General features: G+C 42.9%; 1 protein-coding gene across 1 annotated transcript in view; it reads right to left on the bottom strand.

Moving 5' to 3' along the window:
- LOC124788461 overlaps positions 1 to 18,289 on the bottom strand; it is a 166,651-nt gene that overhangs the window by 70,488 nt on the left and 77,874 nt on the right. Inside the window, exon 2 of the mRNA XM_047255731.1 lies at positions 11,080 to 11,226. Coding sequence (XP_047111687.1) covers positions 11,080 to 11,226 — 147 coding nt within the window. The remainder of the gene's footprint in view (positions 1 to 11,079; positions 11,227 to 18,289) is intronic.

Genomic DNA, 18,289 nt, shown 5'->3' with positions numbered 1-18,289 from the left:
ATTGTTGTACTGCTTCATAATTTTATTCAGTAACTGAGAATGTTTATGAGAAAGTGTTTGTAGAGTCAACAGCAGACCTCATTGGAACATGAACTTTATGGGTCTTAGGTTGAGCTCTTAGTCTCGGGGCAGTGCAATTCATGTCCTTACTGGTTATTCTATGAAGAGGAAATTACATTTATTAATCATTGTTCTGATTTTGTTTTGGAAAATTACTGTTCGGTCTTGTTTAATCTCAATTGTGTAGTTATCAGAAAAGAAGGCCAGTGTATTAATGATGTATTCATCTCTCTTCATAATTACTACAGAACTGTTTTTGTCAGATTACACATTTATGGCGTTATTAAGAGCTTTAGTAAGACTATTCCTGAGTCTCATATTTATGCTGTATACAAGTTTTTTCTCTTCTAAAAATTCATTAGCAGATTTCTCTGTGGGTATTTGTGTCCCTCTAAATGATTTTAATTATTTTGTGTGCTAGGTCAGTCGGTTCAATATTAATTATGTCAGTTAAGTCATCTCCTTTTTTAGTGTACGTCATGACTTTTTTAGGCTAGCATATTGTTGCTTCATCTGGGTTTTACATTGTATTTTAATCCTATCTTGAGTAAATGCTGTTCTTTCTTATTGAAGACGTCAGTTTGATTAATGAATCTTTTATAAAACTGTGCTTCATTGGATGGCTTGTTGCGCTGTTACTGATAAAGTTTTAAATGTATGGCTTCTAGATTTTCTGGTGCCGGTGTGTGATTTCAGTTTGCATTTTGTTTACAATACTTCAAATATAAACTTCAGATGACTTCAGTACCAACGGGTGTAGTATAGTAGCTAGTTGTAAATACGTGTGTTTTTTCTTATACTGAAATTTTACTTCTCATTTAATCCACATTATCTCACACTTCCTTTTGACAATGTGGAATGCAGTGGACTTGCTTCACATTGATATAATTAGGACGTTAGGCAATCCTTAGTGAATTTAACATTAGGAACAGTTTTCGTAAGTTTTATTTTGTAGTTTCTGTATGAGCATACTGCTTTCAGTGCCTGGCTGGGAAAATCCAATTTAATTATATCGATGTTTTGCAGCTGTGAACGTGACTGTGTTGAATACAGAGGTAGTTTGAATAAAAACGTCTTCAGTAACAATAAACTTCATCTTTGATCATGTGAGGTTAAATTACATCTGTGAAGCATTTTCAAACAGTTGTAAACAAACGTGCACCAGGATGGACGTGATGTACGACGGCGGTATGAATAAACGAATCTATGCTTATCTCAAATGGTTAAAAATGTTCTGCCTCATCTATTCTGTAAGTTTTTCCCATTTTTTACACTGTTTCTCTCATATATCCGCACTAGATTCACGAAATACGAAACCTAACTAATTTTTTCTTAACAGGAAAACGCGTTTCTTCTCGCTCAAGAGCAAGTGTTATCTGTTAGACGATTTGCACCCGAAGACGGACCCAAAGGGATCAAAATGCATCGTGTAATTGAATAAATCACGAAAAAACTATGACTGAAGGCGTTTTTATTCAAACATCGGTGTATTGAATACTCTAACCCTCGCAGCTGAAGAATATGGATAAAAATGAAGTGTTTGTTATCACTGACAATCTTCCATTAAAACGACATTGTGTGGAAAAAATGTGACGTTGATTCCAGACAGAAACTTTTAGGGGCAAGAAATCACACTCTACCGGAACCTCACGATGTCCTTGATAAATTTTATTCAAGATAATTTCTTTCTAAAGCACAAAATTTCCGTCCATCAGTAACGTTTTGATGCACAGTTGAGAAGGGTCAAAATTAGTGCTTAACACACAGTACCAGCGGTAATAATACACAAATGCGGACGTAGATATGGCACATCAAATTGTTATTTTAAGGATCTGCACCAGCAAGCGACTCTGTAGTCTGAAAAGAATAGGCAAGAATAACACAAATGCGAGCAACAGCCGAATGGATGTTTTTCCGAAGGCAGCATAGACATGGGAACTAAAGCCTTGCTAATTACTGACATGAGGGTTAACAGTAGCATAGTGTTGTGGAATGCACGTAAAATGGAAGTCATATAACGACCACAGAACTTTTGTGACAAGTAAAACTGGACTGCAAGATAAATAATACGACATTCGGAGCACTGTTGCTTAAGGTGATCCATCCGAATTCGAGTTCCTGCTCTCAGTTCCTGTCTATTGCTTGGAAACGGTAGGAAATTGAAGCTTTTAGCTGTTGCGTGAAACGTTGTCAGACGATCGAATTGGATGGGTTAATGGCGGCAGACAAATTTTTATTGTAATTGCAATTTATAACATCTCTCATCTTCAAGATGATTCGCTCAACGCAAATTCCCCCGTGGTCACGACTGTCTACCGCTACATTCGAGGCAGTAGCTCGGCTTTTAAATGATTCATTTGTTTACGCTGAAGACCGCACAGACGTGCGTAACAGCTGCTGTTCCAAATGTAAAATAAATACGAAAGATAAACAACAGACAGATGTACTCTGCACAAACCATGCTGAAACCGGGCCAGAAACACATTTATATTCTAATGCTCGTAACGTCCCGATTGGCAGTGGCGCAGATAAAAGTTGGCCGTGTAAGTATAAAGGAAATGCAGTGAAATTACAGAAACGTAGAGTTGAAATGGGCTCATCGTATATTTACAATGAAAAATACATGTACAAAAGACGTTGAAAGTGACACCTGCAACATCAATACACAGCTATGCACGTCTAAGCGTATTCAGGCACAGCGGACGTAAAATTCGGATAGCGATGGCGGCAACTTCACAGCTTAGGCTGTTTTTCGTTTCCTGTGTTGTGTGTGTGTATTTCCATGCTGTTAGATCAGGCGAAAGCGGTAGCCATAAATGTTTGCTGATAGTTCGTTCCTCCGTGAAGCCATCATGGACTCGTTCCAGGCATATCTTAGATGTGTGGCATTGTGCCCCATCTTGCTGGAAGAAGCAGTATTGCAGTATTGTCTTTCATATTCAGTGAGTTGAGCACAAAATGTATAAAAAATTTTCATGTATGCAACCGTGTTGAGGGGAGTGTCAAAAAATGTCGGTCCAATCAAGCGCCTTCCAGGTACACCGCACTAAACGCCGATGTTTTCATCATCGAGTAGTTGGTGACACAAATAGCTAGAGTTCTCCGTTGCCCATAACCTCGTGTTCTGTGAACTCACATGACCTGAAAGATGAAACCATGCTTTATCACTCATGATGTTATGGAAACGGTGTAACAAACCATTGTTGGTGTTATTCAAAAGCCACGTGCAGTAATCTACGCGGTTCCGACTGCCATCCTCCAGTAACTGCTGCACAACCGTCACACGATATGGCTTCAAATTAAGACTTTTCAATAGCCGCTGGCAACTTATCATACTTACGTGCGCCTGCTGAGCGAGTTTATTTGTTCACATGGGCTATGAATCGTTCTCCGGCGACTGCCTTCAATAACTTCTGATGTGCGGATTGAAGGAATTTTTTGTCGTTTTACATTTTGGATTTGCGTAGGTGCACCAGTTTTTATACAGACTCTGTATTGCTCTCTTTGCTGGCCGCTCTCTACCTAGATACTTGTCCCCGAAAATTTCGTGAGTTTTCTTAATCGAGACTGTTTTCACGTTATGCTTCCACAGTTTCAATTCTTTCTTCTATCGAGGAACTCATTTTGCAGACTGTCTACCGTCAGAGAAACGTCTAACTTCACTGATGAAATAAACTGAAATGCTGACAGTAGAATGCTAACAATCGATTACATAAAAATGTACATTTTTGTGGCTGAACCCTGTTTCAGAAGTGGAACTACTGCATTCGCATTCAGAATACGAACGGCCCACTTTTAACTGTGTCACCCGCTGGGGAAAGGTGGGGTAAAGTTGCCACTCTAAGCGAAATTGGATTTTCATGAAACCATGGCTATTAACAGGAGCTTGTGGCATATACATCTCGGTTCTACGTATCGTATGGTATCTACCAAATATTTATAGCTCAGGTAAAAGTATATTTTATGGGATATATAAACGTTTTTCTTAATGCTTGCCTAGCGGCCACTTTTTCCTACCTAACGGGATAAAGTAGCTAGTCCCTTGCCACTAATCTCAAATAAACTGTTTACTTTAAAAACATGGGTAGGCTGAAAGTGTTTATTTCACAATTGATTATTATTAGGAGACCAGTAATAAAAAATTAAAAAGAAACGTGTTGAATTGCACTCTTTGCACAAAAAGGTCATGGGTTACTATTTCAGTCCAATTCACTCAGCTTACAAATTCAGAAACTATATTAAGTTCTGTACGAAATTCGCACATGGAGTTGTCATCGTCTTCATGACAGTCAGCGCACTGTTCGTGAGCCCAGTGATTACATCACCGACATCTTATACATCCTTCATTTTCTTTATATACAGAAAACGCTTTCTTGCAGTAAAAGCAGTCTGTCACTTTTCTTATCAGTGGAACTGTCTTCTTCAGTTTTTCTTGAAAAAGTTTCTTCTTAGCAGAAACTCATAGCGTTGGGTTCCACTTTCAGCTACTTACCTTTATTTTGTGTTGTCTTACATTGTAGAATATTGGCTTCGTTTGTTTGTTTTGTCTTCGAACTTTTTTTGTTAAAAGCTCTTCATCTTGTTTCTTTTAGATTCAGCCTACATAGTTTTAAAAGGGCTTTAAGTGATTATGGCTCTCTTTACTTTTTCATTCCTAGTTTGACTTTGATTCACACATTACGTCCTATGGGCTTATGTGCAACCTACCCGTTGGATACTCAGCGTGACGTTCTTCGGTGGTCGGACGCTGAGGAGAACCTTCTCTTGGAGCATGCTTATCACCTATAATCAGAAGGCAGCCTGCACAACCAGTTGGCCCATTTGGCGTTGTTTTTGGTGAAGGAGACCAGACAGCGAGGTCATCGGTCTCAACGGCTTAGGGGAGGACGGGGAAGGAAGTCGGCCGTGCCCTTTCAAAGGAACCATCCCGGCATTTGCCTGGAGTGATTTAGGGAAATCACGGAAAACCTAAATCAGAATGGCCGCACGCGGGATTGAATCGTCGTCCTCCTGAATGCGAGTCCAGTGCGCTAGCCATTGCGCCAGTTTGACGTCCAGAGGGATCAGCACTTGCTGAAGACTCACCCATTTCGCAATGAGACGAACCAATATTTGAACAAGGCATATATTAGTGTCCGTATCCAAAGGAATTTCAGTAACCTCAGTAGTATGGTCTTCATCATTAAACACGTTAGGATCTAGAGGAAAAGTTCCCAAATTTCTACAGCCATTGATTGCTGCCGTTTGAACGGCTATACGAAATAATGCTGCACTTAAGGGTGCACTTACCTGAGACTATGTGATAGTACTTCCTGTATTATTGAGAAGAAATTTTTCCTAAGCTTGTTTGTAAAAGGTTTTAAAAGGAGACATGAATGCCACATCCCAGGGTTGGAGATTGTGGCTACAGTGTTGGAGCAAGAGCACAACAGTTCTGGGATGACATGTGGACGTCCAACATCTTGTCACCTACTCATGTTGTCTCCATCCTTACACCACTTTACACGGATGCTCAAGTCAGTAGCACGCGGATAAGCTTCGTAATTTTCAAAATGCTCGTTTCCAAGCACCGAAGCATAACCATTTTCTCACCAGTGCATGTGCTAATAGGTAGTAGTATTTAGTTCCATTTGTTATGAAATGGAAGTGAGAGACAGTGAGAGACATAAACCAGATTCTTTCGCACAAGAGGTGTTCGCAGATAATGGGAGCATCGCTCCCCCAGCTTACCACCTCTTTTTCCAGCACTGGGACTCCTCGCAGCTCGATATCACGCAACTAATGTCTTCAGAAGCTTATGTCAACCCTGCCTGCTGAGGATCCGTTTGGTGCAGGAGAAGTACAGCCTTTGAACAGCCCACCTAATCTCCTCATTGAGGAGAGACAGGTTGTTGCACTCGAGTAATGAAACATGAGCCAAGAGAGCTATGTAGACAGCGAAATAACCAAAGCAACCCACCGAAAACCCCTTGTTCACATTTGTGAGGTTGAATAGTCCACGGCGCAGAGCAGGAGCGACGCGTCAAACCCGTATCGTGGACTTGTGAACTTGGCTTCATTAATCATTCTACTCTCTTCCTCTGTATCTCCACAGAGAAGCCACTAATTAATGGTCCAAGCTGCGTCGAAAAAAAATTTGTTTCACCTGCCTTGTCGAATAAGCTGGAATATGGTGTCAATAACACCCTATCACCAGATAACGATTAAAATATTTCTTATTGTATGCAGCCATTTAGAATGTTATTAGAAATACTTAGTTGTAATATTTTCACTATCACTTGTTGCCTGCAGTTTAGATCATGATTCTGTTAACAGTTTTGGTCCAAATGTTTTATGTGCCAGTACTATTATTAATGACCATGCAACTTAACGTACTTAAAAACAAACGCTGTACTTAGACCACTGGTTTCATATTCGGAAGGAGGGGGTTCAGATCTTCTCCCACGCATCAAATGTTAAGTTATGCGTGGTTTCCTTAAAGCACGAACCCTGACCCATGTCTTTGGAAATGGTGTTCATAGTAGCTTAACCGCATTATTATTCATCATTAGACTTATTCCCGCATCATCCCTGTTTGATTTTGTATTTGTAACACCGTACACACTGACCAGAATCCCTGTTCATCCTGCTACCGGACTTCACTAATTCCGACTATATCTTTCTTGAAACTGTCCGTTCAACTTTTAAATTTTTTTAACCAGTCTAATTGATTAAAGGATGTAACATTCCACACTCAGACCCGTAGAATGCTAGTTTTGTTAATGACGACGTCGTCCTGAGTAGTCCCCGCCCGGAGATCCGAATGTGGGACTATTTTATCTTCGAATTAAATTCTATAGATTTTTTCACCTGTTATAATCATTACATTTAAGTATTTTTTAAGGAAAAAACTTCAGCATTCTTAAATTTTTTTTTAAATTTCAGCATTTGTAAAAAACGGAGGGGAGATGGATGGTGGGATATGGGGAGCAGTTATTAGTTACACGATGATGTGGAGACATTAAACAAAGAAATTCCTGTGTAGGTTGACAAATGGACAAATTATTATGCCAAAGGATTTTAGTAAAGGAAGAAAAATAATTGGTTTCATATTACGTTCGTTACTGAAAACGAATTCTTCGCAGCTGTCGAATGTCGCTTGCCCGGTGTCGGCGAATAAGTACGATATTGCATTGCCTGCGTTATTCTAAATTACGATGCAAAGTTCCTTCGGTCATGAACGCATGTCCGAAGTAACTTTGTATCGTAATTCAGAATAACAAAGGCACTTCAATGTCATCTGTATAATCAGTCACTTAATATCCACAGGCAGTATGTTACTTTTTTCTAAATAGTGCCCACTTTGATAGAAATCTCTCCAAATAGAACCTATAGAGAGAAGAAAAATAGTTATTTCTGAGCTCTCATAAAAACCTGATCTTCTATCTCCACCCGCAAATGCTTTGTCTGAATACTTTGAGGTTAGTTACATGCCAGTTACGTCAGCTTGTGATGCGAAGATGATTTTTTTTTCTTTTTTTAAAGAAATAAATGTGTTTGTCACCGAATTACGATTCCTTTGCATTCTACAAAGACTGCATAGTCAATGCTGTCGTCTGCTAGCAAAGTCTAATCTTAGGTTATGCTGAATATCGGCAAGCATTACTTCGAACGCGGAGTTTTTTCAACCAATCAGGTGACTTGGCGTAGAGTTTCGATAAGGTCGCATGGGTGAACAGCCAATCAACACACCTACTTCCTAGGCACAGAGCCGACAAAAAGTCTTTTACATCGTGCTGTACGCTTACGATTTTCTGAAATTTAATATGCCTTGTGAATGATTTGAGATGAGCCTTCTAAACTGCAGCTTTCAGGAGTTTTGGAGAGACGATTGGTTGTTTGCTTTGCATTGGCATAATTCCATTGTCCTTGTACATGATTTTTCAGCTGTCATTGTCTACCAACGGCTGCAAGTTTAGGCCGTTTTGTTCTTTCTTTCGTAATGGTCGTTAATGGAGAAAGGTCGACTTTCTTCGGTTTCCCACTCAATAAATATTATAAAGATGATTAAAACTGTGTGTCGGACCGAGAGTCAATTTCGAGTCTCGTTCCGGCAGCCAGTTTCAATCTCCCCTGAAGTTTCATATCAGCGTACACCCCGCTGCATACAGAAAATTTTGTTCTGCTAGAAATTAATTTTCTGCTCTTTGTTAATTTATAGTATTGTAAATCCACATGGTCAAGTAGAGGCCTTTTAGCATCTGGTGACCATACATTTTCGTCTATACTCTGAACAAACAATTGAAGTTAATTTCAAGTGTATCACGAATAGTTTTCCCCTTGAAATTACTTTTCAGTTTTACGAGATTTCATGCTCAAATTCACATGCGTGTGTTAGCAAAACTTCTTGCAATTGATTGCCTTCAGCAGAATTAATACTTATACAGACTGCCTCCATCAAAAAAGTATGTTCTTCCTTACTTGCAAATTTTAAGTCGGTCAAGATAAATCGCGAATTGCAGAGAAATTAAAGACGCATGCCGTAATCATGAATACATTGAGAATTCGTATTTCAGTGAGTCATCCTTCTTGTTGCCACGTATTATGCAGTCACATGTGCAATGGACGCCTCTTTTCACTACGAGAAGAGGCTTTTATACTTACAGGATGTATCAGACGACTGAAGGTTTTGCTTATAATTTTGCCTACTCTTAGGTATTTTAACGCCTTTCCCTTACGTTACGAAGTTCTCTTAATACCTCATACTGCGTTAATAGTTGTCAGATAGCGTTATTGCCTCATTAGTAGGTCAAATTCTGTAAGAGAAGGGAAATATATTCAGGGCGTTATAACGGAATCGTACAGTTGTATACGCTCTTTTTTTCAAAAAGTAATTGTCCGAACCGACGGAAACCGGTAGATGTTCATTTACAGCAAAGGAATAACTAACATTTCAGAGAAATTGCATGATTTATTCAGGAGAAAGGGCTTCACAAATTGAGAAAGTTAATAACCGTTGGTCAACTTCTGGCCCTTAAGCAAGCAGTTATTCGGCTTGGCTTCGGTTTACAGGGTTATTACAAATGATTGAAGCGATTTCACAGCTCTACAATAACTTTATTATTTGAGATATTTTCACAATGCTTTGCACACACATACAAAAACTCAAAAAGTTTTTTTAGGCATTCACAAATATTCGATATGTGCCCCTTTAGTGATTCGGCAGACATCAAGCCGATAATCAAGTTCCTCCCACACTCGCGCAGCATGTCCCCATCAATGAGTTCGAAAGCATCGTTGATGCGAGCTCACAGTTCTGGCACGATTCTTGGTAGAGGAGGTTTAAACACTGTATCTTTCACATAACCCCACAGAAATAAATCGCGTGGGGTTAAGTCGGGAGAGCGTGGAGGCCATGACATGAATTGTTGATCATGATCTCCACCACGACCGATCCATCGGTTTTCCAATCTCCTGTTTAAGAAATGCTTCTGCTTTAGCTTTTTCCGTAAGATTTTCCAAACCGTCGGCTGTGGCACGTTTAGCTCCCTGCTTGCTTTATTCGTCGACTTCCGCGGCTACGCGTGAAACTTGCCCGCACGCGTTCAACCGTTTCTTCGCTCACTGCAGGCCGACCCGTTGATTTCCCCTTACAGAGGCATCCAGAAGCTTTAAACTGCACATACCATCGCCGAATGGAGTTAGCAGCTGGTGGATCTTTGTTGAACTTCGTCCTGAAGTGTCGTTGCACTGTTAAGACTGAGTGATGTGAGTGCATTTCAAGCACGACATACGCTTTCTCAGCTCCTGTCGCCATTTTGTCTCACTGCGCTCTCGAGCGCTCTGGTGGCAGAAAGCTGAAGTGCGGCTTCAGCCGAACAAAACTTTATGAGTTTTTCTACGTATCTGTAGTGTGTCGTGACCATATGTCAATGAATGGAGCTACAGTGAATTTTTGAAATCGCTTCAGTCATTTGTAGTAGCACTGTATATTGTTGGATGTCCTCTTGAGGGATATCGTGCCAAATTCCGTCCAATTGGCGAATTAGATGGTTAAAATCCCGAGCTGTCTGGAGGGCCGTGCCCATAATGCTCCATAATTTCTCAGTTGGACAGAGATCCGGCGACACTGCTGGACAAGGTATGGTTTGGCAGGCATGAAGACAAGCAGCAGAAACTCTTGCTGTGGGCAGGCGGGCATTATCTTACTAAAATGTAGGCCCATGATGGTTTGCCATGAAGGGCAACAAAACGAGGTGTAGAATATCCTCGACCTACCCCTGTGCTATGAGAGTACCGCGGATTGCAACCAAAACAGTCCTGCTAAGAAAAGAGTCAGTTTGGTATCCCACCACAGTCCAGGGCTTCTCCAAACCGTCTTCGCTGCTCATTGGCTCTCATTTCGAAGAGGGACTCATCACTTAAGACAATGCTACTCCAGTCAATGACATTCCAGGCCGAAGACGCGTCTGGAGACGCCTCGGTCAGCGATGGAATAGCAACCTGACTGACGCCCGCCATACTGCCCGACTACCAGGAGTGATGCTTTGGGGTGACATTTCTTTTCATGTCAGGACCCCTTTGGTTGTCGTCCGCGACACCCTTACAGTACAGCGGTACATCGACGATATTCTACGCTCCGTTTTGCTGCCCTTCATATCAAGCCATCATAGGATTACATTTCAGCAAGATAATGCCCGCTACACGGCGAGGATTTCTATTGTTTGTCTTCGTGCTTTCGATAACTTATCTTGGCCAGAAAGGCCGGCGGATAGTTCCCCAACTGGGAATTTTCGGAGCATTGTGGGCAGAGTCCTCCAAAAAGCTGGAGATTTTGACGATCTAACGCACCAATTGGACAGGATTTAGCACGATATCCGTCAGGAGGACATCCAGCTGCGGCATCGATCAATGCCAAGACGACTACATTTCCGACCCCATTCTGATCATTCCATCGTGGTGCGTGATTTTTTTTACCGTCGAGTGTATTTTGACATAAGAGTGAGTGGGTAGAGATCAAGAACGCCACAGTCAGGTTACCTGCTCGCTGTCGTCGTGCGTGCAGTTGAAGAGCGGCGCGTGGTCCGAGGTGTTGTGCACCATGTTGTCGCACGTGAAGAAGCCCGCCTCCGGGTCCCAGGACACCACCCCCCGCCACGGCACCACGGCCAGCACCACCAGCAGCACCTGCAACACAATTTATTTAATGCAGCTATTAAAATAGCACTGTAAAAGTGTGCCCTGACAACGCTGGGTCGCGCAACGAAGTGACTGTGGTACAGGAAAAGCGGTCACAGACCGTGAATGACACTGATGGACTATGTCCTACACTAAGGTGCCGTCAGTAAGAAATGCCAAATCCAAAAGCAAAAATACCCACTCACAGAAAGTTTTACGCCGAACACAGGCGGCACCAGAAAATACGAGGGCAGTTCAATAAGTAATGCAACACATTTTTTTTCTCAGCCAATTTTGGTTGAAACAACCGGAAATTTCTTGTGGAATATTTTCAAACATTCCCGCTTCGTCTCGTATAGTTTCATTGACTTCCGACAGGTGGCAGCGCTGTACGGAGCTGTTAAAATGGCGTCTGTAACGGATGTGCGTTGCAAACAACGGGCAGTGATCGAATTTCTTTTGGCGGAAAACCAGGGCATCTCAGATATTCATAGGCGCTTGCAGAATGTCTACGGTGATCTGGCAGTGGACAAAAGCACGATGAGTCGTTGGGCAAAGCGTGTGTCATCATCGCCGCAAGGTCAAGCAAGACTGATGTCCCGCGTGCGGGCCGGCCGTGCACAGCTGTGACTCCTGCAATGGCGGAGCGTGCGAACACACTCGTTCGAGATGATCGACGGATCACCATCAGACAACTCAGTGCTCAACTTGACATCTCTGTTGGTAGTGCTGTCACAATTGTTCACCAGTTGGGATATTCAAAGGTTTGTTCCCGTTGGGTCCCTCGTTGTCTAACCGAACACCATAAAGAGCAAAGGAGAACCATCTGTGCGGAATTGCTTGCTCGTCATGTGGCTGAGGGTGAAAATTTCTTGTCAAAGATTGTTACAGGCGATGAAACATGGGTTCATCACTTCGAACCTGAAACAAAACGGCAATCAATGGAGTGGTGCCACACCCACTCCCCTACCAAGAAAAAGTTTAAAGCCATACCCTCAGCCGGTAAAGTCATGATTACAGTCTTCTGGGACGCTGAAGGGGTTATTCTTTTCGATGTCCTTCCCCATGGTCAAACGATCAACTCTGAAGTGTATTGTGCTACTCTTCAGAAATTGAAGAAACGACTTCAGCGTGTTCGTAGGCACAAAAATCTGAACGAACTTCTCCTTATTCATGACAACGCAAGACCTCACACAAGTCTTCGCACCCGAGAGGAGCTCACAAAACTTCAGTGGACTGTTCTGCCTCATGCACCCTACAGCCCAGATCTCGGACCGTCGGATTTCCATATGTTTGGCCCAATGAAGGACGCAATCCGTGGGAGGCACTACGCGGATGATGAACAAGTTATTGATGCAGTACGACGTTGGCTCCGACATCGACCAGTGGAATGGTACCGTGCAGGCATACAGGCCCTCATTTCAAGGTGGCGTAAGGCCGTAGCATTGAATGGAGATTACGTTGAAAAATAGTATTGTGTAGCTAAAAGATTGAGGAATAACCTGGTGTATTTCAATGCTGAATAAAACAACCCCTGTTTCAGAAAAAAAGTGTTGCATTACTTATTGAACTGCCCTCGTACTAAATCTATGCCGCGCGGGATTAGCCGAGCGGTCTTGGGCGCTGCAGTCACGGACGGTGCAGCTAGTCCCGGCGGAGGTTCGAGTCCTCCGTCAGGCATGTGTGTGTGTGTTTGTCCTTAGGATAATTTAGGTTAAGTAGTGTGTAAGCTTAGGGACTGATGACTTTAGCAGTTAAGTCCCTTAAGATTTCACACACATTTGAACATTTTTTTACTAAATCTATGAGTGGCACTGAGGCCAGAACAACCTTTTCTTGTGAGAAGAGAAACTGACAAGAATTCACCTTGAGGCCAACCCTGTCTTTCGGTTGTGATTCCATACCTCTCCCAGCTCATCTCGTACCGACCCCTGCCTTCCTTGTGGAGGAAAAAGGATTCGGTCAGTAGCCGGCTGGTGACGTCTGTTACCAATCCTCATATTCTGCTACTTCAGTAGTTTGAAACTTTTTAAGGACATTACTGGTCTATGATCTGCACCCTGGTCAGTGTAAGCAATTACTCATTAGGCATTTCAACAGTTCCCAAAAACACTCATACTTTATTTTCGTATATTCCGTTTGAGCAGTTAACATGAATAGTGTGCGAAATACGAGATGTTTATTTCTGTGTTTTACACACAAGGGCCAAAGAAACTGGTATAGGCATGCGTATTCAAATACAGAGACATGTAAACAGGCAGAATACGGTGAGGTGGTCGGTAACGCGTATATAAGACAACTAGTTTCTGGCGCAGTTGTTAGATCGATTACTGCTGCTGCAATGTCAGGATATCAGCATTCAAGTGAGTTTAGATGTGGTCCTATAGTCGGTGCACGAGCGATCTGACACAGCTGGGATTTTCCTGTACGATCATTTCACGACTATACCATGAATACCAGGAATCCGGTAAAACCTCAAATATACGACATCACTGCTGCCGGGAAAAGATCCTGCAAGAACGGAACCAACGACGACTGAAGAGAACAATTCAACGTGACAGAAGTGCAACACTTCAGCAAATTGCTGCAGATTTTAGTGCTGGGCCATCGAGAAGTGTCGTTGCCTGGTCAGCGAGTCTCGTTTCGAACTGTACTAAGCGGATAAACGTGTACGGGTATGGAGACAACCTCATGAATCCATGGGCCCTCCATGTCAGCAGGGGACTGTTCAAGCTGGTCGAGGATCTGAAATGGTGTGAGGCGTGTCCAATTGAAGTGATATGGCACCCCTGATACGTCTAGATACGGCTCTGACAGGTGATACGTACATAAGCATCCTACCTGATCACCTGCATCCATTCATGTGTATTCCGACGGACTTGGGGGCAATTACAGCAGGACAATACGACACACCATTCGTCAGGAATTGCTACAGAGTGGCTCCAGGAAGACTATTCTGAGTTTAAGCGCTTCCGCTGGCCACCAAACTCCGCAGATGAAAATGATTGGCATATCTAGGATGCCTTGCAACGTGCTCTTCAGAAGAGATCTCCACCCGCTCGTATTCTTACGAATTTTCGACAGCCCTGCAGGATTCATGGAGTTAATCCCCTCCAGCACTACTTCAGCCATTAGTCGAGTCCATGCTACGTCGTGCTGCGGCACTTCTTGCAAGCTGAGCCCCTGCACGGTATTAGGCAAGTATACCAGTTTCATTGGCTGTTCAGTGTGTGTTATGGCAGATGATCCCCATCGGCTATAATGCTATCATACTTGTAAGAATTTACTTCCCAGTTTGTTTCATTTTCGACTATTACGCTTCAACTGTCAGAAAACAACTGCCTTAGAATTCATTTGCTAATATAACCTAGAATGCTTTTATTTTTGTTACACGCTTTATGGCTTAGGCATGGCTCTTCAGACAGTTGGCTTTCTCTTTCGCTGGTGCCATACAGGAAGTCAACATACGAGTGTGGAGCTCTCGCAGTGCAAGTACAGGATGTATAATGGTTTCCGACCGGTAAGTCCAGCATAGCTAGCAGTAAGGCCGCACACTGCTGCTGTGTAGCAGCCAGAAAAGGCCCGTGATGCCAATTCAGGGGCGTAATCGTCACGTACAGTACCGCAAGCATGCTCAGTTGGACGTGAGTATTCGGAGCTCGACGGCTACTCTGGAGCGTGATAATCTCATATGATAGACTTGATCATCCTTCCCACGGAACCTATTCTCAGAGATGCACATAAATTGGGCCCCATTCCAGTACATTTTTCCCCAATGAAACAGTTTTGGAAGAAAATGTTTGGTATTTCGACCTTCTGTCATATTCCGTTTCGTTGCCAAGGCTCATAATGTGTGGACAGATCGCCTCGATCCGTTCACTGATTTAACGTAAGGGCAAATACGGGGTGAGGCGCGTAAATCCGGGCAAATAAAACTTTTTTAAATGCAAGTTTACTAAAAAAATACAAATGAAAATCATTTTAGATATAGGTAGTGGCATGTTTCAAGGGTAACATTACTCTATGTAGCCCCCTTCAGCCGCAATGACCGTCTCCAATATTGTCCTGAAGCGATCGCACTCCCTCTTTAAAACAGCGCCGTCCGTATTCGCGAATGCCGCTTCGATAGCGGTGCGTAGAGATGCGAAATTAGTGTCCTGTCTTTTTGGTAACTCTTTCGACTACGCTCGAGAGGGTTCAAGTCCAGAACTCCTTTGACCAGATCATGTCAACGTTATTCGAGAGGCAGTTTTGGAGTAAATGGCTCGTACGAGCCGCTGCACCGTCCTGTTGTGAGATATACTGTCTCCCCTGAGGTCACGGTTTCACGACGTTCCTCAAAACTTGCAGAGAAACTTATTTTGTGACAGTTTGCCCCTTTTTAAAAAGAAAGTGGAGGTATGATGTCACCCACACTAGATACAACACCTCGGACGTGGACGCCAGACTTCTCCGAAGCCCACAATGTCGTAAACAGTTGATCTTGGGTACCCCAAGAATCGAACTATTTCGATGGGAAAACTCTCAGCGCGAAGACTTTCGATAATCACTGCTCTTCTGCTGTATTCCGCACTTGCCCGTAATATCTCGATTATTTTGCGATTCTGATCGTTTTCTAGATGCCTATGGCTTTCAAAAACTCCAATCGCAACCTCCGGCGGATCTACGATATGGTGGGAAATTTAAATTGAAATCTGTCGGGATTTAAGCGCAACACGCCATATTTTCAGGGTTTTCTGCCATTTGACAGAATCTTACATTAGAATGCGATGACCGCATCACGCGTGTCTCTCCTAGCGCTGATTTTGGATCTGTTCAGCTTTTAAACGTCTGTGAAGTCTTGGTCACTTTCAGATTTTCAGTGAAGTTCTCTTTGCTTTCTGACTTGGCTGTCGAACCACGGCGGGTCTTCCCCATACCTGTTCTTCAATACTTTCTTCACTGATGCTCGATGTTTTGGGTCCTTGCAATGAATTTTTCATATTGACCGCACAGGCAAATTTAAATCTATTTTTTGTCTTTGTTTACATTCCCATCTATTTTTAAATTCGAGGTCACACGTCCTGTGAATACACGTTATGTGACTTTAGCGCAGTGGTTTCCATTGCCTTCTGCATCCTCATGACATTGATCATTGCTGATTCTTCCGCCTTTACGGGCAGTTTTCCACCCCAAGGACAAGAGTGTCCTGAACCTCTGTCGGCTTGTCTGCCCTCTTGACAACGCTGTTGATACAATTGGGGCGACTTCTTAAGGCGGAAGTCTTCGGCCACCAAAATTGATTATTGATTATTAATCACAATTTAAACGGTGGCAGGTTTCGAACTCAGGACCAAAGCCGTTTTGATTACTAATCAGATACGCTTTCCTAAACCACAGGTGAGAAGTAGGTGAGAACCAGAAGTAAAACAATTAAGCAGCACCTCTGCGTCTCCTGACGCGACCACTCAACTGCTGCTGCAGTTAAGAGGAGGAGAGCAAAACCCTGTGCCAGCATATAGCCAACGACTCTGGAATAGCAACAAGGTGAACACTGATCTTATCTGATTGGCGGAGCTCCGTCGAAGGTGTCACATTCCCTCACCCCTCGAGGCGCTACAGCCAAGTTCTGAATTTGATCCTAGTCGTTGCCACACAGTCTGGTGATTAATAACTGTACACCAACAACCCTCCTTCCGTTGCTGCCCAAACAGTAGCTGTGATTATCTCACTATCAGGTCAGATAGGTCTAACTAATTCATTTAACTCTCAGTATGTATCCGTACAACTGCATGTAATACACGCCTAAACTTCTTTCGTAGCTCATATGAGCGCTAAATTTATTGACTACATAGAAAGAAACATGCTTATGTGATGTTTCTCTGTAACCAACTCTGAATTTACGAGGTCAGTTCAAAAGATTCCGGAGCATACGTGATTTCATGCCAGTGATTTGTTGGAGTCAAATGCGGTTGGCATCCCTGCACACGCCTGTGTTTAATGTGTAACTGCCGGAAGTCTGCTAGTTTTTGTTCAGTATTGTACTGAGTATAACGTTGTGTCGCATAGTTTGCGAATTTCCAGATGGCAACGAATCTGCATTAAATTTTGCTTGGACCACAAGAAAACCCTTACACAGACACACTAAAAGATACAGGAAGCCTACGGTGATGAGTGCTTAAGCTGTACTCGGTGTTACGAATGGTTTACACGGTTTAAAAATGGTCGAACGGAAGTTAGGAATGACGTTCGTTCAGAACGCCCTTCGACGCCTACCGACGACCCTCGTGTCAGGGACATCAACGAAATTGTGAGTGCTAATCGAAGAAGGACTGTCCAAGAGATTGCAGCAGAATATAACATTTAAGCTGAACCATGTTATGAAATCCTGACACGGCATCTTGGAATGCATCGTGTTGCTGCCAAGTTCGTCCACGGCTCATGAGTTCAAATGGCTCTGAGCACTATGCGACTTAACTTCTGAGGTCATCAGTCGCCTAGAACTCAGAACTAATTAAACCTAAGTAACCCAAGGACATCACACACATCCACGCCCTAGGCAGGATTCAAACCTGCTCCAGACTGTAGCGCCTAGAACCGCACGGCCACTCCGGAGGGCCACGTCTCATGAGTGAACACCAGGAAGACATTCGCTGCGCAATTGTGAAGAGCTTTTGGATCGGAGACGTTCCTTAAGAGAGTCATAACTGGTGACGAGAGTGAAGTTGAAACCCCATTGAAAGGACGAAGGTTTGCAACTATAGACGAGATAAAAGGGAATTCGGAGACAGCGCTTTGAGCGATCCAGTGAGAGGCGTACCAAGACTGCTTCCGGAAGTTAAAATGGCACTGGGAGTGGTGTATCAATTGTGGGAGTGAGTATTTCGGAGGAGACCATGCACAATTAGTAAAGGTAAGCATAGAAAAATTTTACGGACAAAATTCCGGAATTTTTTAACAGACTTCGTATATTCCCGGTTGAGGTGAGACTACTGACCCTATTTTAAACGACTAGCCAAATAAAGGCACGAAACTCATTTAAAACTATTCTTATACAGAATGGTCTATAAAGCCTGTAAGGATGTTAGAGGGG

The sequence above is a fragment of the Schistocerca piceifrons genome, chromosome 3, assembly GCF_021461385.2.
Source record: "Schistocerca piceifrons isolate TAMUIC-IGC-003096 chromosome 3, iqSchPice1.1, whole genome shotgun sequence".
Classification (NCBI taxonomy): Eukaryota; Metazoa; Arthropoda; class Insecta; order Orthoptera; family Acrididae; genus Schistocerca; species Schistocerca piceifrons.
Note: the sequence above shows the minus strand (reverse complement) of the source record. Positions and strands in the feature narration are given on the sequence as shown.